This window comes from Pteropus alecto, unplaced genomic scaffold, assembly GCF_000325575.1.
Source record: "Pteropus alecto unplaced genomic scaffold, ASM32557v1 scaffold8, whole genome shotgun sequence".
Classification (NCBI taxonomy): domain Eukaryota; kingdom Metazoa; phylum Chordata; class Mammalia; order Chiroptera; family Pteropodidae; genus Pteropus; species Pteropus alecto.
In genome coordinates, this window is record NW_006494609.1 from 12,844,814 (window position 1) to 12,869,565 (window position 24,752).

Genomic DNA, 24,752 nt, shown 5'->3' on the forward strand with positions numbered 1-24,752 from the left:
AATATCAGCAAGCCTGCTAATCAGCCAGATAAAAAGAGGCAGCTGCTTCCTACCAGAGGCCAAAGTCCAGCTCTGAGCAAGAAAATGGGATCCAGTCCAGAATCTGACCAATTTTCCTACAGTATCGCTTCAAGTGACAGTCGGCCTGGCCTAGCAAAAAAGCCAACTCACAGCAGGGGACAGAGAGGCTGCCTGCTTCCAAAATCTGCTTTGGAACTCAAAATCCACCCTGCTTAATTCCAAATAGTGATCCATCCTTGCTAACTGCCCAGATTTCCCCCTGGAAACCTAAGAAGAATTATTTTTACTTTATGCTATATAAATACTTATAAATCACCTCCACAAAGTAGCATGACATGTTCAAAACTCCTAAACACCACACTGTCCATGGTGTGGATTAATCTATCCAACAGCAAATACTTTCGGCCTATCTGGAAGAGGTTAAGCATGGATTACCGGTTCAAGTCTAGGCCGTGCCCCCACCTCACCTGTGTAGCCCTAGGCAAGTCACTTAAATCATGGGCTTCATTCTTCAGATGTGAAATGAGTCTCAATGGAAGCATATTTTGCAAAGAGTGATCCATAGGCCATCTGTTCTCAGTCTGAGGGATGCCTGTCACCCTAGGCTAGGGCCCAGGCATAGTCCCAGGGAGTATGCGCATGTGATTACTGCTGCTCACCAATTTTCCCATCCCCTCCCCTTCTTGGAGATCAGACAATACGTTCCAGGTGCCCCCTGCACTAGGGTGGGGCTATTTGACAAGATCAAGCCAATGGGCTGTGACTAGAGGCCAAACTCTTAAGAGCCAGTGTGCAATGCCCAGCTCTCTTTCACTAAAAAGAGGGGGAAAAATAAAACCCTCAAGCCTGGAGAGTTGCCTGGGCTGCAGCTGACCCGGCAGGGGCGAGAGTAAACTGGAGTTATTTGTTACTTTAGCATAAGCCAGCCTTCCCTGACTGATTGAAGGATCCCAAAGACCGCCTGATTTACGACAAGAGGGAGGGAGGACAGCTTCCTTATAAGTGGTCTTCGTGGCTAGCACTTGGTAATACCTGTAGCAGATGCTGTCATTTGTTTACTCCAACTTCTTCTTTGCTCACAGAATTCTAATCTTGTTCATCACAGCAATGTGGTCAGCCCCAGGAGATGAAACCCTGATTGCCCTATGCCGAGGGTTCCAAAGCTTCAGTAGGCATCAGAATCACCTGGGACGCTTGGTGGACACAAGTTGCTGGGCCCAACTTCTCCAAGAATTGGCTTTTCTAACAAGCTCCCAGAGGATGCTGATGCTGCTGGTCCAGGGACCACACTTTGAGAACCGCTGGTCTAAATCAATCTACCCCATTCTCCTTTATCAGACACTCACTTTCCTGACCTCCCTTGCAGGTGGTAATGGTCATGTGACACAGTTCTGGTCAATGAGCCAGAAGGGGACGCCTACAGGGTAGCTTCTGGGAGAGACTTTGCTCCTCTGAAAGGAGACCTTTGTGTCTTACCTGAATGCGTTTGAATACAAACATGATATTTGGTCCTGAGGCAGCCATCTTGCAAACCACTTGGTTATAAGCCTGAGGATTAAAAGCCAATGTGCCAAGAACAGAGCAGAAAGAGAGAATAAACCTGGGTGTACTTGTGTGATATTGTGATTTAGAATAAGAAATATATATTTGGTCATCGTCCATTTCTGGCATGGAGCTCCTAAAACCCTTGGAATTTCCTACCACGAGTCATAAAGGTGCCTTTTGTTATGTTAATGAGACAACTTTGGGGTTACCTAAGGCTGAAGGCTGGTTGTCAGAGGAACCAACCGCAGTAGAAGGTTGGACCTTTTAGTCCCACACCCTGATTTCCAGGGAGGAGAAAGGAACTGGAGGTTGATTCAATCACCAATGGCCAATGAGTGAATCGATCGTGCCTACGTAATAAAGTCTCAAAAAAACTCCAAAAGGAGGGGATTTGGAGAGCTTCCAGGTTGGGGAATGAGAACTCTTTCATGTGCCACCATGCCAGACCCTAACTTCCACGAGGACTGAGGGTCCTTTGTTTGAGACCTTGCCTTATGTATCTCTTCGTCTGGCTGTGGAGTCATACTCTTCACTATCCTTTGTAATAAATCAGTAAGCTAGTGAATAAACGGGTTTCCTGAGTTCTATGAGCTATTCTAGCTAATTAATCACACCCAAGGAGGGGATCATAGGAACCTCTGATTAATAGGCAGCTGCTCAGAAGCACAGGTAACAACCTGGATTGGTATTTGATGTACAAGGCAGTCTTTGGGACCAAGCCCTTAACCTGTAGGATCTGATGCCATCTCTGGGCAGGTAGTGTCAGAATTTAGTTGAATTGTAGGATGCCCAGGTTGTGTCGCAGAATTGCTTTGTGGTGTGGGGAAAAAAATGCATATATCTGAATTGGTACCAGAACCCTAACTTGTAATTGCGGGGAACTGGTGCTCATTACCTGAAGCTTCCTGGTATGCAGGATAAGGAGACGTCGAATTCTTAAGTCACTGTTAATGAGTGCTGTGGGCAATGTCCGTTTTATGGGCCTCCTATTTTACCTGTAAGGACTTCAGCTAGAGTAACATTTAGGGCCTTTCCCCTCACCGCTCAAGCATACAAGTGACTTCAGCTCAGCCCACTTCTCCCGTTTGAAACCACCTGCCGCAGAGAGAGGCACTCTGTGAGGTAGCAAGGTTAGTGGGGCAGACCCTGACCTCACCGAGGAGGCCTGTGCTGCCTCCTGAGAGGTGGTGGCAGGAAGAACTTCTAAAATGGCCCTTGAAGATGTCCCACTCTAATCCCAGAACCTGCAATGTGATGAGCTATCACTCCCATAACTATGCTGTGTTACATGGCACAATTGAGCTTAAGACAGGGAAATTATCCACGTGGGCCTGATCTAATCACGTGGGCCCTTAAAAGCAGAGTGCTTTCTCTGACTGGTGGCAGATGGGCAGAGGAAAGGAAAATCAGAGAGATTCAAAGTCAGAGAGAGAGATACAAGAAGGATTCCGTGCTGGCTTTGAAGATGGAGGGGCCATGAGCTAAGGAATGCAGGCAACCTCTCGAAGCTGAGAATGTCCCCCACCCGACAACCAGGCAGGAAACAGAGATCTCAGTCCTACAACCACAGGCAATTCTTTTTTGTCAAAACCTGAATGAGTTTGGAAACATTCTTCTGCAAATCCAAAGCCTGGTGAACACCTTGATTTCAGTCTCATGATATCCTGGACATAGTACCCTACCCTGGACTTCTGACCTACAGAACCGTAACATAATAAATGGGTGTCAGTTTCAAGCATCTGCATTTGTGATAATTTGTTACACAGCAATAGAAAACGAATACAACAGGTAAGTTCTAATTCAGGGTGGAGTGGTTACTAACTCCTTTTGGCTACATCTTCTGATGAGTTTATCTGCAGTAAAGTTGACATTTTAATCTCCATGTGACTCCCATGTGTGCTTCTCAATTAGTTCTGAGCTTCAAAGAGGAAAACAGAGTTTTCTTTTATCCACCCCATAAGAGTCCCAATAACCAAACATTTTATTACTCCGTAGCCAGAAGCATTCCAAAATAATACATTAACCCTCTGCAATTCTTTAAAATGAGACTTGGCTATGGTAGAAGGAACCAAATCGTGTCAGCTAGAAGGCTGATTTTATATTTTATCTTTACCCCACAAAAAGTCCTCTCTTCCCCAAGAACTGAGAAAAAAAACACAATGGATGAAGGCTTAATAATCATTGAACAAGTGAAAAAAATAATGACTCTTCCTCACGGGAGAAAATTCACAGCCCAAGCTTTGTTGGTGTACATAATTTTCAATTCTCAAATAATCACCTAAAAGTAACTGGCCTTTTAGATGTACTTCAAATGAATAGCAAAGAGCTTGGAAGTCTTCTACCAAACCTACGTGCAGCAAGCCAACTGCTGCAGAACCCGCTGCCTGTATGCCCAGGAAATGTGCTTAAATCTCACCTGGCACTCAGTCAGCCCTTCCAAAAGTTCCCTCCACTGTTCTGCAAATGCCCACATCATGTGCTGCCAATTCGATAACACACTGCCGGTTCCTTCCGGAAAGACTCCTAGTCTTTGACAGTTCTGCAAGGAACTGAGCGGAACATCAACATAAAAATGAAATGTGAGATTGGGAAGGCTCTGTCCCAGAATCCTTTGAATGATCCACTGAGAGGCAGCTTTAAGGGGATTTGAAGTCCAGAATTCATTAGGGGAAACTAAGTCCCCAAATTTGGTAGCAGTTGTAGTCAAATGATTGCAACCTCTTCCCTCGCTTAGAGTACAGTAACTCAGTTTTGTTGAGTTTTGTTTCTTTGGAGGGAGAGGGTGCTAAAGAGAAATTTCAAAAGCTTTTCATCCAGTCCTTTCTTTCTACAAATAAAGACACTGCACTGTAGAGAAGCTTCTTACATATAAAAATGCCTGATTAGTCATTGCCCCATTTCAACCCTGTTTTTCTGAGATTCCAATCTGCCAGATTCATTGTTCTCTAACTCGTAGAGCCCTGAGGCCATGGCTCAAAGGCACCTCTGAGAACAGCTTTCTGAGACAGAGTTGTCGTGTCTGGTTCAGGGAGGGCTGACCATCTGAGAGGAGAAGCTGAGCTCTGGTGGTTTCCATGGTGACCACTGAGCCTGGGTGCATGCTCTAATGAGGCTGGCTGACCAGCTAGCACTTTGGGAGCAAAGATTGTGGGACATTCCAGAAAAACACATGCACCGCCACTGAGCTGCTCAGATGAAATCTGAATGGGTGTCGAGCCTGCCAACAAACAGTGCTTTCAGGAGACACATAAGCAGCTCTATACTCTATGTGTCCGGCCCTATGAAAAGCTCTTTTCATTCATTATTTCACTTAATCACTACCAAAACATTGTAAAGAAGGTTTGAATGCTACCCTCTTTTGCTAGTGAATCAACTGAGGCAGCTCAGCCAGGGGCACTGAGCTTATAACAGGTGGCTCTAGGTCGGCCACAGTGCCTTATTCCTCTGCTCTAACAAGCTGAACTTCTCCTAAAGAAAAGTTTGAGTCATGATGTCTTGTCTCAGAGGGGAAGACAAGTTCAAATTTAGAGCTTACCCCTGATTTCTCTTTGTCCATTATTGCTAGATTCTGAAAAAGATCTCAAATTGTCATTTTTAAATATTAAGTCATCATGAGATCAGTTCCCTAAAGGATTTGAGAATGAGGTCAATAATGAGAAAGAGCAGAAATGACTTTAAACCTAAGCAAAACAAGCGTTCCGTTAAATCATATGAATGGGAACCCCAGTCTGTCCAATCACACCTACTCCACGCACCTGTCACCAATGCCAGGAGTGCCATCTTTATAAATACATTTCTTGAGTTGCAATTTTTGTCCCTTGTGCAAAGGTAAGCATTCTCAGGAGGAAAAAACATATTAAGACCATAGCGATCACCAACACCTTGGTACACATTAATGCATCAGTCTGCTACTGCTGAGGGAGCACTCAGCAGCAGGAGGAGGAAGAGGGAGGGGCCACAAGGAGATAGACACAAAGCACGAAGTAGTGTCTGGAAAAGACAGGCTTCCGGAAGAGGTCCTAGAAGCCAGAATCGGCCTGAAGACACTGTGCTCAGAAATAAAATAAAGTAAAGGAGTTCCAGAAACAAACTGGATGAGTTTACGACTCTCTACTTTATTGCAAATACACGTCTTCCTTCTTTAAGAAGAAACTCGCATCTTCAGAAAATCGATTGGCAAATCTATACTTAACTCTCTTCTGTTGTGATTCCATAAATACCACTCTAAAGAAGGACACTACCAACGAGAAGGGAGTTAAGGCGCAGTAACTGTGACTTCCATGGGCCAAAATAGAAAATATGGTCAAAACAAGAGACTATTTCATTAAAAGTGGACAACATCCCTGATGATGCCTCCTGGATCCTCTTAGGCTAAAGCTAATTGGATCACGAGGTTGGGGTTTAAACAGAGGCAGTACTCACTCGAAAGACCTTCTCCACTCTTGCAATGCTTGTCCCAAAGATGGTTCCAAGTTGGTCTCCAATTCCAGCCAATAAGAAACCAAAGAGTGGAATCCCAAAGATGGCATATAAAATACAAAAGATTTTGCCTCCTTCAGTGCTTGGAGCAATATTCCCATACCCTGGTGAGAAATATTAAAAAGAGAGAGGAAGAGTAGTGAGGTGGCAGAGAAATCAGAGTATGGAAGCCAAAGACTCCACAGACCTTTCCAAATGTTTCCGCATCCCCCTCACTTGATGAGCTCTAGGGAGTGGAAACTCACTCTTCCATTGCTTCTTTTCCTTCACTCCTTGTAAATGAATAGCTTTAAGGAGATCCAGGTTTCCTAGGTCTAATGTATTTAGTTAGATTACATTTTAAGAAATCTATGGTCACCCAGAATTGCATTTCTGACGGACAATGGTACCATCCATTTCAGAAACACCAAGCATCCTGGGCCTGTGTAAGGCTTGGGGACACCAGCGCACCTGAGGAGGGCTTGCCCTTGTCATTTTTAGGTTCGAAAAGAGCTCTTCCTTTATAGTCTCATCCCATGGGCATCCCCTCCACCTGGCAGACTGTGGCTGTCTTCAGCATCTGCCTTCATGGGGTCATGGGTGATCTGAATAAAGGGGGATGTGTGGTTTAGCACAAATTCCGAAGGACCATAGATCACACCGCCCTATCCTGGAAGCCTGAAGCCAGTCAGGAGCAGGATAAGGAAGACTGCGTGCCTTTTCCTACAATGACTGATGTTTTGTTCTGCCTGGCTTTCTCTCTTTACTGGAAACCCTGCGTCATCTCTGAGTCCAGCCTCTCCTCCCATCCACCTCTTGCACTGAAGGTTATCAAATACTAAATAAAAGTTTGTTGTTGGACTAGATGTTTAAATACAAAAGAATTATTTTAAAGCCCCGTCTACCAGCATGTTTGTCAAATAGTGCTTTGAAAGCAACATCCGCATTCTTAAGAGTTCTGCAATTATATAAGTAACTGAGATATAGCAAGTATTGGGCTTACTCCGTGTGGATGGAACTAAAGGCAGCAAGGCTGAAAGAAAAAGGCTTTTGGCATTAGCGCAATTTATATAGAGCTGAGACTCTAAATTACTAGTTATTCATTTTCATGCCAACGAGTATTGCAATATTATGCTAACTAGTGTCTAGATGGTCACTTAGCTAGTCTCCCGTGAGGATAACTCATGTAGGCCCATTTCTAAACCTATGCAATGGGTGAGTTATTGGGTTCATGGTTATCTGTTTGTTGGGGATGCGACAGTGAAGAATAATGTCGATGGCTGGTTCGTCGCTCTCCTATGCACCTAGAGAACCAACTCATTGCTGCTCTCTCCCCTTGCGCAGAGTCGCCTAGCTGTTTTCCTTTTCAATTTTCTACTCAAAATCATTCAAACCTCTTATGACAAATTATCTAAATTATAGTTTCCGTTTCTTAAATGAGTGTTCAGGCGAGCGTTCCTCATCCTGCATTTCTTTCCGTCACCATCATTTTGATTTAACGGTGCCAAAAAAAGCTCTTGGAACTTTATTCGGGTGCTTTCGGGAACTTGGACAAAATCATTTTTCTAAGCATTCCCCTCTAGAATCCGATTTACACGAATATAGCCCTATGGAAAAGGGAATAAATAATATGCCTACGTAGCTTCGCATTATGCAGGTTCGTGGTGACTCTGGGAAACATTCTAGTAACTCATGGAAATACTTATACCTCTTGCTTGGCTGTCTTACAATTGCCTGATTACTGTCAGGGAATAAAGCTTTACTTTTAGCCGAATAACTCAGAATGAAATAGATTGCCGATACCGGCAAGCAAAGTGAGGCTTTGAACTTGCTGGCAAGGCATCTTTCAGCCCCTACGAGTGCTGCAGACCCTTCCTCCAGCTTTCAGAAAGGCTCTGCCCCTGCCAGCCACCCCACCTCGGAAAGGTACCATGTTCTGAGAACATTCCATTGTCATCCAAGGAGCATGAGAAAACAGAGGCTCCGAGCCAACTCACTCCATTCTACCTGACTGTCCTTAGACTCCCTTAGCCGCTCCTGACCCCAGTGTGGGAAGGGTTCAAGGAAAACGTGGGGAAAAATCAGTGAAGTGGAAAGTATTATACCAATGCAAAGTATTATTATTATTTTTTATTATTATTATTATCGGCTCGTTATTTATACAGTGTTTCACTGACAAGAACGCTAAAATAAAATTAAAGCAAAGTTCTCAGATAAAGGAACTAGTAAAGCAATATTTAAATAAGTCTAAATATACTTAAGGTTATCGCTTCATATCAGACATAATCGCCACTCTTGAGTGATGCTGTATTTTGTGCATGAGCTTGTGTGTTTGCCTATGTGTGCACATTTTTGTACTCTGCCTCTAATAAACCATATGGAGAGACTGCTCCAGTTTGACCCTCCACCCTGTCCCTCAGAAAATTCCAAAACTTACATTTTGGAACTTTGCTCTGAGGCAATGGGAGGGCCACATTCCTGGATTTTTGGCTCGAGTTGTACCGGCCCATTAGGCTGCCCTCCCCATCCTTCCAGAATGCTTGGTAGGACTTTGAAGTAAGGTGTGATGGTTTGTGTAGACTCTAGAACGACAGAGGATTCCTGTTCTGGTTCTCACACTTACTCTCAGATCTTGAGCAATCTACCTAAACTTTCTACATCTGAGAGATGGGCTATAAATAGCACCCACCTTATCACAGCTATGAAAGATGAAATCAGTTACACGCAAAGCATGAGTGACCTGTGAAGATTAGATACATGTGAAGCCTGACGCAAAGTAAGCGCTCATTAAGCGTTAGCAATTATCATCTTGCCCCAGGTTTTCTGTGGGAAGGAATCGCTTCTGAGAAATATGTCTCTGGAAAAACTGAGCCCCAGGAGAAAACAGATGGTTGGTTCCTACTTTCCTCTGCAAGCTAAACTGTTCTCCCACACTGCCAGGACGAGGGACAAAATGTCTGCAACTCAGGTGGGCCCATGGCTAGATTTGAAGTGTCGGTATCTCTTGACGCAGCTATGAGCAGCAAAGGCTGGGAAATGAGAGACGGTGACACAGCTGCTGTGGCAGTAATTTACCAGGCAGAACTAGGCCAGAACATTCGAACTGGATTCAAGTAAAGCGATACTCCACCAACTGATTGCTGGTGGCTTTCGAAGAAGGACATTTCTGTTATGAATGGGAAAGACCAAGGTGGGACTTAGCTCCATTCACCCCCGGATAGAAAACAATCCCAAGCCCTTTATGAACAGAAAGCTGGTGTTTAAAGAGGACTTATGCCTGAGCAGCACACACATAATGCTCCCATTTGCTATTTACATGCTAAAGTCAAATCTTTGCCAAACCACGTGCTGTGCAGTCCTCTTATTTGGTGAAGAGTGTGCATTCTAGAACCAGAATGTCTGTGCATGCAGGACTGGTTTTATGGGTGTGCAACCTGTGCAGTCAAACAGGACCCCACATTTAGAAGGGTCCCATGCTTGGTTCAATGCTCTGCTGTTGCCATTTTTATGTTCTTAATCATTTTTTAGCAAGGGACCACATCTTCCCTTTGCACTGGGCCCCGCACATTATGGAGCTGATCCTGGTAGATAAAACTAAGCTCCATTGCTTACTAACCATGAGATTTGGGCAAGTTACATAACGTCTCTGGGCCTCAGTAAAATGAGGCTAATAACAGCAGCTACCTCACGTGGTTAGTGAGAGACTCAAAAAATGTACATGGAGCACAGTGCCTAGCACCTATTAATTGTTAGCCACAGTCAGTGCTGTTTCCTAAACCATGGGTTAAACATCCAACTCCAGTGCTGGTTAATTAGAAACAGCTGCCCAGGTTCCTGGGCGGGTACAACTCCTAAATGAGGCCTTCCAGCAAGTAACAGTTACCAGCTACCATCTGGAACCTGATGAGGGAGGGGCTCTCTCTAATGTGGGTGGAGCCTGGCGACTCAATCGGAAAAGGCCTCGAAGACTAAAATCTGATTGCATTCAGAGCTGTCGGTAAGAAAGCCATCATTTGCTGCCCTTCTGCAAGTGATGGTTTGTGGGAAGGCATCTGCATTCAGGGGTGAGTGTCATTCCTCCAGTTTAGAAAAGCTAGTTGCTGGGGATCCATCAGCAGAGTCAGCGTTCAAGGGCAGGTGGGACTTGCTCACAACAGCATTAGTTACTGACCAAGGGGGCAGGTGCAGGACATTCTCAGCCAAGACTAAGCAGAGTCCAGTCTTCCTCCTGGGGTGGCTCCTGGTTTGGGTAGAACCTGACCGCATTCTCTTCTGCAATACACTTGTAAATCTTTCTGTATGTCTGAGCACACGCACAAAAAAAAAAGCTTTTTTAAAAAGAAGTGCTTTGATATCTTCAGATAAAAGGAACCTTTGATACTGAGTAGGGTTGCTGCTTTTCAGAAAAGAATCTATTATTCCTAAGATCTCTCTACACACACATTCTAAGTAATGAACACATTTTTGTGTATCTGAAAAGTACATAACCTCATGAGGCTCATGAAAGTCTTTCTGGAAAGTAATTTGGCGAGCTTTTAATAGGTCCATGCTCTTTGACACAGCAATCTCTTGGGGATCTTTACAAGGAAACAACCAGAGATAAAGACCACACTTCATGCACAAATATTTTCATTGTGGTGCAATACTATCCCAAAAGAAAGACAGCTTCAGCCTCCAACAACACGTGATTATAGCATGGATAGTAGATTCAATGGAACCCATCAAAAATATTTCTCAAAGAAGCTTAGTAATATGGGCAAGTGTTTACAATATTAGCATCACAAATTATGTGAACTCAAGCAAGCAAGTAGGCTAATGTGTATGCATTTCACAAATAATGAAAAGACAGCTCTTCAGCTCCAGCTGCCTCATTGCCTGACTCCTAAATAATGGAAAATTTCTCAGGAAGAACTGGAAGAATTAGTGAGCTCTGAGTTTTCTTGTAAGCCTTGCTGCCACATACGATGAACGAATTCACCACTAAATAATTGGAACAAACCATTATGCGTAAGAATTACCAAAAGAAGCTGAGATTGGACAGAAGCCATGTGTGTGTGTGTGGGGGGGTGCGAATAAAAAAGAAACACAGAGAATGATAAAAGAACCCATCAGTGGCAAATCTCAGAAAGTTCCAGAAAATTTTCAGTTATAAAAGTGAGGGTCTCACCTTGAACTTCAAAGGAGATACCCTTGTTTGCACCAAGTGTGGATGTAGGGTGAAGGGGGCTAGCAGCAGACGCCACCCTGCACTTGATCTGGTCCAGAAAAACAGATGAGGCAGGATGATACACAGAATAACACAGATGGGCCATATTTGCAGGAAGCACTCTCTCTTGGCAGTAGGAAAGAGAAGAGTCTAGGTATGTGCTACCTGAAAAGTTACCTGCTTCTCTCTGCTCTGCTCTCCCCAGCCACATGGAACCATTCAACAGATGGCTGGTACAGGAATATTTGGCGTCGAGCATTTTAAAAAAGAAACTAGTCCAGCATAAATATTAAGCTTCCATTTTTTTAAATGTAAAAAGAGCAGCAAAACTTACCAATGGATGAAAGACACTCAGCAGAAAAATGTTGCCCCAACTAGACAAAATTGTGACCAACTATGGATTAATCACCTCTAAAAGTCTTCGCAGAGAAACCACAAAGCAGAAATGCAAGAAATCAGGAAAGAAATGGTGAGCTAGTGAGCGAAGATGAAATGGGAAGTAATGGAAGTCAGGAAAAAAATAGGAAGGAAAAAAACCCACTAATGATCACAAAATGAAAATAAAATTGGAAGGACTGGATGGCAGAACAGGCACTGTGAGAAACAGAAAAAAAAAGGAATAGGGAGGATAAAACTACCAAAATGAAAGCCAAATTTTAAGGTTAAAATGGGGTAAAGGGAAAACAATAGACATAAAACACAAGGAAAGAAGTGATAACATATGTATAGTTGGAATCCCCAGAGGACAGAACTAAAGCCATACAGCAGAGAAAATGCTTAAAGATGACGATCAAGAAAACTTTCCTGAAAGAAAAGAAACAAAACCTAGTAGTGTTATCAGATGAAAGACAGTTTGAATAGTTGATCAACAAAGATCAAGTCACTTATGTAAGGGGGAAAAAAATTAAGCTGATATCAACTTTCTCCACAGAAGCATAAATATCAGAAAAGAGTGAAGCAACACCTCCAAGACCCTTTAAAAAGAACACATGAGTCAAGGATTTCATTTGCAGCCAAATCGCCCTTCAAGGACACGGCTAATATTTTGAACAACACAGAAATTCAGGGACTGCAGCTCCCTTCAGCCATTCTTAAGGCGACTACTCGAAGACCAGTTTCAACCCAGCAAGTGATGATGAGGAAAACTATGGCACAAGGACTATAGATGAACAGTGACAATATCTAACTGTACAGCTACAACTAAAACAAATATGAGTATCCAGGGAACAAGACAGAATGTAAATTATATACCCCGACGTTCCACAATGACACAATGAGTAACCACGGAGAGTGGCAGAGGGAAAGGAGATGAGATGCTAAATCCACTGATTGAATTATGCCACTGATTGCATTATGGGTAATAACGGAGAGCCAAGCATTATCATTTAGAGCCGGCAAATCATCTAATAGAAGCATCGGCATATTTAATAATTTAAAAGTAAACATTTAAAGGATGGTGTCAACTAAAATTGTGTGCTGGAAAAGAGGGAGAAGAGATGACATCTGCCCTAACGGAGAAGTAATAGATACTGCTTAAGGAGCAGAACAGTAAGGTTATTTATTATATGTGATTATAATTATAAAGTTAACCCTGAAGACAAAAATACAAAACTCCCCAAGCATCGGGAAAAAAAGACACACATAGTATAAGACAAAAATAGGTGCAGGAACAAAGTAATTATCAGGCACCATATGATCAGCTATGACGGGCATTTACCTGGTCAAAAAAATGCAGATCTTCCCCTATAATCTAATTAAACTATAGCAGGGAGATTGGAGGACACAAAGAGCTTCTCCACAGCAGAGTGGGGAGAAAGAACTCTAACTGCTCATCTTCCAAAATGGGAAGTCAAGAAAAAAACCCTAAAACCGAAAATTCAGGAAGTGGCTATACACGAGTGTGGTATTTACAGACATGGAGATGAATAGCAAAATAACCAAGGAAAAGAAATGCCAATGGTTGTCCCGGGGTTGGTGAAAAGCAGGGAGAGAGGCAGAGACTGTTGTTTTTCATAAACTTCCTAAAACATTTTGGTTCTTTCATCTATAACTTTAACAAAAAGTACAATTTTTAAAAAGGAACTTGAGCGCGACTGACCCATTGATGTTTTGATTTTTCACTCTAACCTTTTCATTAGATCTTTTCAGCCTGAAAGCCACCAAGTCTTTTGCTTTGAAAAATTGAAGTTCTTCGTTCTGCTTTGCCTTTTATTGAAAGCCACTACAATCGCTGCATTAATTCGACAGTGCGTCATAAGCCTCTTTGGAAACTCAAGCGGCCATGTAGTCTATGAGGACAAAATGTTAACTAGGTGCCATGACTCAGGATGGCCTGCAGAGGAAAAGAGATTAGCAAGCAAATGGATACCTATGGTGGTGATGACAGTTCCAGCAAAGAAAAAGGCACTTCCGAGGTCCCAGTGACTGCTGTTGTTGGAAGAATTTCCTATTGGACTGACTCCTGCATTGTCAGCATCAAGGGCATGCTGCAAAGAAAGTGAGAAAGCATGAGACTCAGTTAAAAGTTTTTTTAAAAAATGATTTCCTGCTCAAGAACCTGCCATGATTTATAGAGAGTGGAGGCACATTATGTGGATGAGGGTCCAGTCATAAAGTGAAATATTATACCCCCACTAATTAAAATTAGAAAATTACTGTGTGTGTGTGTGTGTGTGTGTGTGTGTGTGTGTAATTAGTAAATATATAGAAAGATGCCTAAACGGATTGTCACCCAAAGTGATCATTCCTGGAAGACAGAAATTTAGTTGCTTTTGACTCTTTTCTGTTTCGTTAGAACGTTTTGCATGGAGCTTATTTCAGGGGTGCAGGGCGGAAGAACTTGGGTTCCTAGGTCAGACTGTGCTGGCTTTGCCTGTTATTAACTTCAGAACCGCGGGCAAGTTATTTTAACCTCCTTAAGCCCAAATCTCCTTATTCGTAAACTGAGGATAATAATATCTTCCCCCACAGAGTTGTTGTGAGGATTAAATGATGCCCAGCACCGAGTTTGGGTTTAACTAAGAGCCAATTTCATGACTGTCACTCCACTCCCACTAACGCACAGACACATACTACTCCCTGTTAAATGACAATGACTCCTTGCTGACTACTAGATTTGAAATTCCATACACCTTAAAATTGCCACGTTGATAGTCCACCCTCATCTCACACTACAATAAAAAGCCTTCAGCCCAAACAGGACACTCCATGAGATGGTCACGCACACCTCTGGACCTTTGCTTATGCCCTCCCCAAAATGCACCCATCCTTCAGGGCCTGATCCAGGCCTGCTTCTTCCAAGAGGCAGGCACAGAATATGGTCAAAATCTCTCAACAGCCCTTCCTGAGCTTGCCCCTGCCAACCCCTATCAGGCCAGAGGAGAAGGTAGGAAGAGCTTTCAAACAGGTGAGTTTTGATGAGGAAGTGACAGGTGAGGATGAGGGCTTCAGAAGAAGGTGACAGACATATGAGCTACTTCTAGAACAACGAGAGATTGTTCCCTAGACGAAGTTGGAATAACCCCGCATGGAGATACAAGACACAATTAAATATTGAAATGGGATTATATTTATCCCAAATAATGCCCATTAAGCTTTGTTAAAACAGTGCTACAAATCAGATTACAACTGAGAAAATCAATCATCATATTTTGCCTTCATGAATCTGAGATATTTCAAATTCTCTAGACCAGGGATCAGGAACCTTTTCTTCGTAAAGCACCAGATAGTAAATATTTTTGGCTTTGTGGACCACATATGGTTTCTGTTGCATATATTTCTTTTCTTTTTACAACCCTTTAAATATGCAAAATCCATTCTTAGCTCACGAGTTCTACAAAAACAGGCTGGGGGCTGGATTTGGCAGAACCCTAGACAACTGACAATAGAAAAAATTCTCTTTTGCTTAAGGCTTTAGTTGATTCTTTCCTGCCTCTGAGAACATGAACTATTACGCTGGCCACTGTTTCTAACATAAACCCTGGCATCCCAGAATTTACAATCCAGCCGTATGGGATATGTATGGCCTTCCTTTGCTGATGGTTTAAATTGGCCTAATTGACAACAATCATTTATTCATCAGGGGCTGTGCTCTGCTCTGGTTGATCTACTTTAGAGGGAAGACAGATGGCAAGTCCTTTCTGCTGGTACAATATCCACTTTCACTACGCTGTGAGGGCCATCGGACCAAACCACAGGCCTTAACTAGTGTTTATCTCCTCATTACCTAGTCAGCTCTGATGGGCCCACCTGGAAATAATACCTCAGGGACAGCTCTAGGCCTCAGTCACTTAGGTGGTCTCAAATCACACCATGGATACCTAATATTTACAACTTCTATAAAGCTGCAAAGAGAGCCTGGTTTTAAACGAGTCTCGCTGTGCTGAGTATTGCACATAAACATCATAAGCAGACCCAGTGCTGCATATAAAAATACTGATTTGCAGGAAAAAACAAACAGAGGTGATTGTTTCATCAAAAAATATGAAGTAAGATTCCTTTTCAAGTTTCATTTTTTTGATTATGCAATTTACAAATGTGTAATGTTTACATACGTAATCATCAAGGGAAATGTTTATCAGCTGAAGGAAAGGAAACTAAAATGTGTTGAGTACCTGCATTGAGCCAGGTACTATAGAAGTGTTATTCCATTTTATCCTTCGCACAACTTGTGTGTTATTCAACTTTATCCTTTCTATATCTTTTCTATAACTTGCAAAAAAAAATAAAAGTAATAATATCCTCATTTTAGTGATAAGAAAGCAGGCTCAGGAGAGTTAAGTAACTCACCCTAGGTCACACACCCTAGGAAGTAGAGAGGCTGGAATTCAAAGCCCGACTGGGCCAAAACCATGGTTTTGCCCTTTCATCTTTGTATAGTACCCAGAACCCATTCCCCCTCCCACACCCCTAAACTCACCTTCAGACAGAGAAGAGGGAAAAAGACTGCTATTGTTCTCGAATTCAAGCAGAAGGGACCTCACTAGGGACCAATTCTAATTAGACCATTTCCTTGAAAGTGGAGCCACTAAACTCCATTTGGCCTTTGGAGCTGGTGAGAGCTTAACTGCGTTGCATTAAATATTAGATTTAAAAATAAGTTAAACCAGGAAAAGGTGGATTTTATAACCTGAGAGGGAAGGAAGAGAGAAAGGAGAGAGAAAGGCATGTCAATTGACATGTGGGAGGTTCGAGGTCAGTTGCAGCAAAGCCCAAGACTTTTGAAGAGCATGTCCATCCAGTATCCAAATTCAACTTGCTTTATATCTGTGATGCAAATTCCTCTCGCTCCCCTAAATCTTCAATAAAGTGGGCTATACATGCAAATGCCTCGGAGAAGTAGTTTTGTGGAAATTAAATATAAGGGTTGTGGTGGGTGCAGTGGGGTCGGAGGGTGATTTAGAACTAGAAGTAAGGAGAAATATAAACACGTCAATGAGTCACCAAACTCTTAAGGCTTTGGACGATCCCTAATCTGGTAATGAGGTTTGATTCTATCAAGATCTGATGAGTCAGAAAGACTCCAGCAAACCACCAGAATTAAAATGAATCAGCAAACCTGAGTTAAGTACACATAGGGGAACCCGGTATAAACTATTGTTATCATTTGAATTAATAGCATCATTTTTAGCTCAATAAGAATATTTCTGATTGAGTTTATAGTTCTAACTTTATTCATCTTCTAAAATATTTTGTTAATAGTCTTAATTGTTTGACAGTAAAACATTTTAAAATTAAATGCATTTGCTTTTAAGTTGTTTGTTTTTGTTTTTGTTTTTGTTTTTCTGCATTCAGGCTGCAAAAGTGAAGATAAAGCCAGCCCCTTAGAAATGTCTGAACACATAGATAATAAAATGATGCAATTGAGCTGTATACTGTTCGGCTTAAAATATCAAACAAAACTCACTCCCCGTCTCTCTTCATCTTCCCACACCCCTACCATGCATTTGGATCACCAAGGTAGAACGGAGAAACTGCAGCCTCTCACAAAGTGAGGCAGGCGTGAAGAAAGAGAGAAGCGAGGAGGTAATGATGCCCCGCTCCCCGACACTCCCTCCCCAGCTCCCCCTGGCGCTGCAATCCCATAAGGCAATGTCTGGCTGCGTAAATCACTTCGTGGACGGCACGAGATACCATCATGAGTGTTAGCACTACACTGGGATGAATGATCACCCACAGGGGACCACTAACTGTCTGTGGCTTTTCTCCTATGATCTGTGTGCTTGTTGAGATCATCTGTTTCCTTACGTGGCACCAAAAAGGAAGATGCACGGAGGTGGCGCAATCGTCACTCTGTGGTCCGAGGTCGCGGAAGGACGCCACCGAGGGGCGCCACGCGCGCGGACACCGGGGTGATCTTTCGATTTATGGCCCGACCCAGGACACTTGCAAGGCTAAAAGGGATTTCTGTTTATAATCATGCAGGGACCACAGGGCAGGCGTAACTCAGGACGTAAAAGTCACTTTACTAATAGCTTACACCACTGAGACGAGAGGAAAGGACCCGTCGTCTGCGGGCACGGAGGGCGCTCTCTGTCTACAATGTTCTTAGTCCTGAGAAGACACGGTCAGCAAAAGGATTTGTGAAGTCGGTCGTTAGCCCTGGGCTGAGGCAGGACGAGGAAGTGGGTGTGAAAAGTGGCTTCCTAAGTGTAATAAAGGCGAGCATACTTTCAGCCATTAATGGACAGAAGGAAAGCCACAGACCCTGCGAGGCAGACAGAGCCCAATCGGCAGACCGCAGGCATTGCAGCTCCAGAATGCCCCTAATAATTCAAACCCCAGCAGCGTCTTTCCACCTCCTCACACGTTTGCGGCGGAAGGGCCTCAGGTAGGAAGTGGAAGTCTGAGATTAATTTGTTTGCCACAGTTGCTTTTTTTTTTTCCCCCCCGAGAGAGTGGCGATCTCCCGGCCACATGCAAGGCCGCATCATAATGTTTCAAGGGTATCAGAGGGGACATCCGAAGCCAGCCCCAGCAAGGCACTTCTGTGGCTGATTCCAAGTCTCTGCTTCAGCACAGAGAGGCGATGTGTGAGCACCTCAGGTACCGACTGCTCTTAGGACTGAGGAAGTTCGTGGGGAAAGAGGCGAATGTTCAGCCTGTGCACGTCACTTCTCTGAGCCTCGGTTTCCTCGACTATAAAATGAGGGATCTTCTTTGCAGGGCTGTTGTCGGCATTTTTTTTAATGCATATTGGACTTTTGGTGGCGTGCCTTCTCGTTTCATAAATAGTAATATTAATAATAACAGAATCCTCTCTGAGCGCTTACTAGTGCACAGGTTAACTCAGTGAACCCTCATGATGACTCCACGAGATGGGCATCACTACCACCCCCATGGGACACACAAGACTCAGAATAGTGTGGTGCCTTGGCCATGGTCACACATCTAGAACACCGCAAAGCTGGCACGCAAATGCTATTAGAATCGTCAACAGGAAGATCGTCATCCTCAACACTGGAATGGCAGCTTCTCTTCACCCCGTGTTCTCCTTTCACCCTGTCTCAGCCCCTCTTGGCCCAGCCCCCTACCTCTGGGGAGAGCAAACTGGCTCCCACCCAGGCCGGGCACCTCAAGTGTCTACAAGAGGTAGAAGGAGGACGGAAAGGGGATCGATGTGAACATGTCCTCACCTCCCACCCAGGCACCCAGCCGACATAGCGGTCAGCCCTGGGCTGGCCAGTGTAGACTGGCCATCCTATGGCTGCACCACCTCAGGGTCTCCCACCAAAAAAAAAAACAAAAAAAAAACATTCACAAAAACCAGGTCAGCCATAGAAAGACAAAGAGAAAGGCACCTTCAGTGCCACGGTGACTATTACAATAGTGTTTATTTTCCTGCATCCTAAGTATCCAGTTACATGCAAAGAGGAGCCTTTCTTCAGAATTTTACGGCCTGGTTATACATCTAAAGTAAAGGTCAGCTGGAGAATGGACAGGACAAGTGGAGAATCGGTTCGGAGAATAAGAGAGAGAGAAACACCCAGGATGAACTAGACCCCACACCCGGAGCTGATGGTCTTAGACAAGCTCGCTTTTGTTGCTACCATTAGTTAATTCTTCGGGTGGGGAAATGTTCTAAAACTCAATTTATCAGCACCTGGATATATACTAATGAAAAATCTATCTAAACATTGTCATGCGGGATCAAGTCATATTGGAAGAAGCTCTTTTACCTAACAATGTAGAATTTATTTATTTTTTTCTATCTTTGACTACAGGAAAGGATGAGATAAGAGAAATTTTAAACCATGAGGAAAGCATCAAGTCCACTAAGGAAGCAGGGCTATGCGTCTGCTCTGATAAGATCAATACCCTTCCAGACTAACTCATCTTTTATCTCGGTTTGGACTCAACCACTATAGACTGAATAACGAATTTACAAGTGATGTTGAAAAACCACCCTGGTCCTGAGGAGAATGTATGATGCATGCCCTGCTATCTCTGCACTTGAAATTATTCCTATCAAAAATGAGTCTATCCAATTTCTAGGGGCGAGGGGGAATTTTTTTTACTGGGCTACAAATACAGCTACAGAAATTTTTGATTCATTAAAGTGTGAGCTAAACCAAGAATCATTATTCCTTTCACTGCCACGACGTTGGGAACCAGACCTTTAATAGATGATTAATCCCATCATGAAAGAGAGATACTTCTGACACCTTGTTTTCGTTGTAGCTATTTATTTAGACTCCTTCTTGATCCTGAGTGTTCAATATTAATCCCAAATTAATATTTCATTTCCTGTGCCCCCTTTGAGAAGGAGTCAGCACTTCCTGTCAGCACTTTGTCTAATGAGCACAGTTTGGCATGGGGCAGACAAGGAAGTAGAGATGGTCCCAGAGATTTTTAAAGAAAGCTCTAGACTACTCATAAAAATAATCAGTCGCCAGCATTCACAATGTGTCTTCTTATCTTATTCAGCCCTCATGAAAAATCTATAATAATAAATCCTATTATTATTCCCATTTTATAAATGAGACAACAGAAACAGAAGTAACTTGCCCTTGGTTGTAGAAGTTAGTAAGTGGCAGAGCTGGGACTGGTTAAAAATCCACTCTTTTAACTCTGGCTTTCTCCTATCTCCCACAGATAGCTCTCTGTCCAGCTTGCAAAGATTTTTCTAAAACTCATCTGTTATGTCCACCTGGAAAAAAAAAAAGACAATATAGAGAAATAGAAATTTGCACCTCTGGTCCTCATTTTTTCAAAAAATAAAAGGTTAAACCCTCATTTACTCAGAAGGGTTAACCAGTATCTGCAAACTTTTCATCTCTCCTGCTCATTTCCACCAAGAGGGAAAGAAAATATACGTTCTCCATATAGACTCTTAACTGCAGACCCGAATGATGGCTTGTGTACTTTGGTTTTAAGTTGAATATATTGACTCAGCCTCAACACTTGATGTGAAGATGCAAAGATATCTCCCTCCAGAGCCAATAGATAGTTATTACACTTCGCAGTCTTCTCACAGGTGACTGCAGGTCTTTTGGGGGACCCCACAAGTTGAGTTAGAGACTTCTGCTCGGTGCACAGAAGCCTGAGTAGCTTCCTTATCTTCCAGCACCGATCACACTGGACCAGGAAGCTTCTCTTAAGTACTGGGGACAGAATGGTGAATAAAACCAGACGTAGTCTCTGCCCTCTCAGAGCTTATTGCTAGGATGAGCAAACATTCCAGTTTTTGTGATTCTAGAGTAATTGTTAAGAGCATCCCTTTCTTTCTCAAAAATGTCCTGGTGTGAAAGATAAATTATATGGTCATCCTACTGATGGGAAGTGGTGGAGGCAAACCTTATGCATCTAATCACACAAATAAGTGTGAATAACACCGGGATGATGTTGCAAAGGGGAGAGAGGTAGAGCCGTGAGGCACCAGAGAGAATGTATGAGCAGGAAAACTGGCTCAGCGGGACAGGGTTCCTAGGAGAGTCAAGGGCCGATGCTGTGCAGTGGACGGAAGCCGAGGTGTCTAAGGACTGAGGGAAGGGAGCCCGTGAGGCTGGAGGTCACTTAGCAAAGAGAACTTGGGAAGCGAGGAGAGGGGAGACAGGCAGGGGCCAAACTATACCGGGCCTGGTGCTGGATTTTATCATAAGAGCACTGTGAGGCTGTAGCTGTGTTTCAAGTGGCAGGATGACGTGATCTGATCAGTCAGTATGTGGCCATTTGGATCCCTCATATATACCCAAAGGGTAGCAGTGGTGGTGACGAACTGGTTTTAAGTCATTCATTCATTCATTCATTCATCAATTGAACATGTATGGAGTCCCAGCTATGACACACTACTAAGGGTTTTGATCTGGATTTCTGAACTGGTTTATCCTCAGAGGTGCCAAAATCCAAGTCCTCGGAGAAGCCTTCATGGACCCCCCATGGCACCCTGCTTGGCCCCACAGCATCGGGCCACTTTTAGACTCTGTTGGGCGATCATCATTTTTCTCATCTGTCTCCTTGCTACAACTGTGAAGTCTTTCAGGTCGACTCTGTCTTTTATCAATATATCCCTCATGGCTGGCACAGCGATTGGCCTAGAGAAGATGCTTAAGTTTTAAGGAATGAATGAATGAATGAACAAATGAATGAGGCCTTCTGTATCTGATTTGGCGACCAAGAGCCCTTCCTTTAGATCCCTCAAGAAGCAAAGCATAAAATGATTTTGTTTCTATGCAATGTAAGTCCTTTCTTTTTGTTCTGGTTGTTAAAAGTACTTCTTCTGAATCATCTTTTCATCTTCTTTATGCATGAGCAGATTCTGTTGGTGTCTCTAGATGTCATAGCTTTACATCTTTAGGTATGGAAGGACTTTAAGGAAAGCATGGCACCTGAGACATCCATTCAGCAGCCTGTGGAAATCCTCGCTGGGAGTCCTAGAGCAGAGCCAGATAAGCTTCCTCCTTCCCTGCCCTGGGCCATCCCTTCCTCCAAGTAGCCTTTGTGCAAGAAGTTTAGGCTGAAGCTCAGGCATCAGGAGACCGCTGGTGAGTGCCGGCCTGGGTTCTTTGTGGCCAAGGACACAGCTCTGACAAGCTGAAGCGACTCCCCCCGAGTTGTTGCCCTGAAGTCAGAGGCACCTCCCTTTCTCTAGCGAAGCGGTCGCACAAGAGATGGGCCCACAGCCCCCGTCCGTCTCTACAGGCCTCCGCTTCATTATTATTATTGTTCTCATCCCTGGGGTTGTTGATTCCATCACTATTTAGTGAAGAAGATCGAGAGCTTTTAAGCCAGAAATTAAAGAGCTAATGGAAAATGGCATGTCACCAGAAAAATAAATTTGCAAATGAGAATTCAATGTTCCCCAAAAGACTCCCATAAAAATAAAATGAAAACCCAGAAATGAATGTTACTGTGTGCACATTTATATACAAATGTGCGTGTGTTTGCTTCTTATTTAAAATGAAGCAAAAATCTCGCTTAGCAGGATTTTGATGGTGTATGGCTCATATAATTATTTTCATTACTTATAATCAAATGTATTCATTTAGATCACTAATATTTACTGAATGCCTATCTTGAAGCAGGTGCTATGTTAGGCTCTAGTAGTCAAAAGAAAATAACAAAAGTGTAAGATGCCTACTCCCTGTCCTCCCACGCATAGTATTCTTCTGTCGGTAGGATGGCCATGTAAGTTATCTTTCAAACCAGGACATTTTTGAGAAAGAAAGGGATGCTCCTAACAATTACTGCAGAACCACAAAAATTGAGATGTTTGGTCATCCTAGCGATAAGCTCCAATGGGGCAGGGACGACGTCTGTCTTTTATTCACCATTCTGTCCCCAGTCCTTGATATTGTGTCTGGCACGCAGCAGGCAATCAATCAATTTGTTGAATTAATAAGTGAACAAATGAGTTGGGCAGGTGAGCAAGTGAGTAAGCGAGTGAGTGAGTGATTTGGAACTTGACAGAAGAGAATGGAAAATATCCCAGCCTTCGGAAATGTTCATGGGTCATATAAATTAACCAACATCTCCTCCTCCTGGGGAGAACTGTTTGGCAGCTTGTGATTCCTGGTCCTCCCCTTATCTGCAGAACAGCAGCTGTGGTCACCACGACAACACTAAAGGTCAACGCCCAGGACCACAGCATTGAACGCATCCCTCTTGCCCATATCTTAAATTATATCCTGCGCCACCAAAGCACTGTGGAGTCAGGCCCAAAGGGCACGGCTGATGAAGCAAGTCGGTATGCCCAGGGTCCAGCACCTTGGCACAGACGCTCTCTGTAGGTTGGAAAGGTTATAAATCCGGGGGATAAACAAAGAGGCCGCTCGCTCTATGTCAGAAGGCAAGCACTGACTCTCACGAAGGAGCTTTCCCGTCATGTCGTGTGAGTGGATTTTCCTTTAGTCAGGAGGAATTGCCTTGATACAATCACACACTGTCTACACTGCCTAGCCCCATTGTGCCAACAACGGTAGAGCCTGAACGAGAGAGCGTGGGCCCCGGAGTCACAGAGATCAGATTCCAGGCCTACTTCTGCCACTAGCTGGCTGTGAGAACTTAACCAAGGTGCCTAGCCTCTGTAAATGGGGGCGATGACAATGACTGCCCCTTGGGATAATGGGGAGTGAAAACTGCCCGGCCCCGAACCTGCCCAGAGTCAGTGCTGAATAAACAGTGGCGAATAGTATTCATCAAACCAGCTTGAAGCCCGAGTACTGAGCCAAGTATCTAGGACTCTAATCATTTATTGGCAAAGGAAAAAATCCCTAAGAGGTCACAAAGTGAAAACTGGTGACAAAGGCCCCGTTCGCCAACATAAAAAGTCACAGAAGCGGTCCAGGAGGGGAGACATAGTCAGACAAGGGGTCCCCACCCCAAGGCCCACACTTCGAGGAAATTCCGGACCCAACCCATGCCAGGCAGATGAAAGCCTTAGGCTTTCTTCAGATGAAGGAGCTTCCACGAATAGAAGCGGCCTGTTTTGAGGGCAAGACGGTTCTGAGAGGTTAGGTCACTTGCCGAGGCAACCAAAGTAGGCCAGAGGAAAAGTCAGCCTTCTAGACAAATAAGATGACCTTCCCGCTCTGGGGACGACTACACCAAGCCGCCCCCAGGGATGTTCTCCAGGGGGTCCTTGAGAAAGGGATCCCTGTGGCTTGTGCTACATGTAGGCCCTGCGAATGGAGAGTCCCATGTCCTCCTGGGTGGGCACCTCATCCAATGCTAAACCCACTTCCATGGAACACCCCTACCTTCAACATGGCTATTCCTGGAGACACCACCGCCATGCGACCACAGGAGCTACACTGAAGATAATCAGCCTTAAAACATCTGAGGCACAACCCGAAAAACAAATGCTCGGCAGCCATGCCAGCTGACGCATGTGGCCCTTCCCCTGCCAGTCACTGAAGCCACTTCATGATTTTATTCTTAGAGGATTACCAGAGATGAATGTGTTACTGTTTCCTCCAAGACTGGCTACGACAGAAGTTTCTAAGACAACAGTGTTGGGGACAGGGAAATAAGCAATTGTGGCACGGGTGAGCGTCAAGGACAAAGAAGTTCTTAGATAGAGTGA

At 43.8% G+C, this 24,752-nt stretch overlaps 1 protein-coding gene across 2 annotated transcripts in view; it reads right to left on the reverse strand.

Moving 5' to 3' along the window:
- Positions 1 to 24,752, reverse strand: part of KCNK10 (potassium two pore domain channel subfamily K member 10) — a 113,533-nt gene that overhangs the window by 27,532 nt on the left and 61,249 nt on the right. For both annotated transcript variants that reach the window (XM_006925506.1, XM_006925507.1), the window contains exons 3-4: positions 13,599 to 13,716; positions 5,989 to 6,149 (exon numbers count right to left, since the gene is read on the reverse strand). In XM_006925506.1, coding sequence (XP_006925568.1) covers positions 5,989 to 6,149; positions 13,599 to 13,716 — 279 coding nt within the window. The remainder of the gene's footprint in view (positions 1 to 5,988; positions 6,150 to 13,598; positions 13,717 to 24,752) is intronic.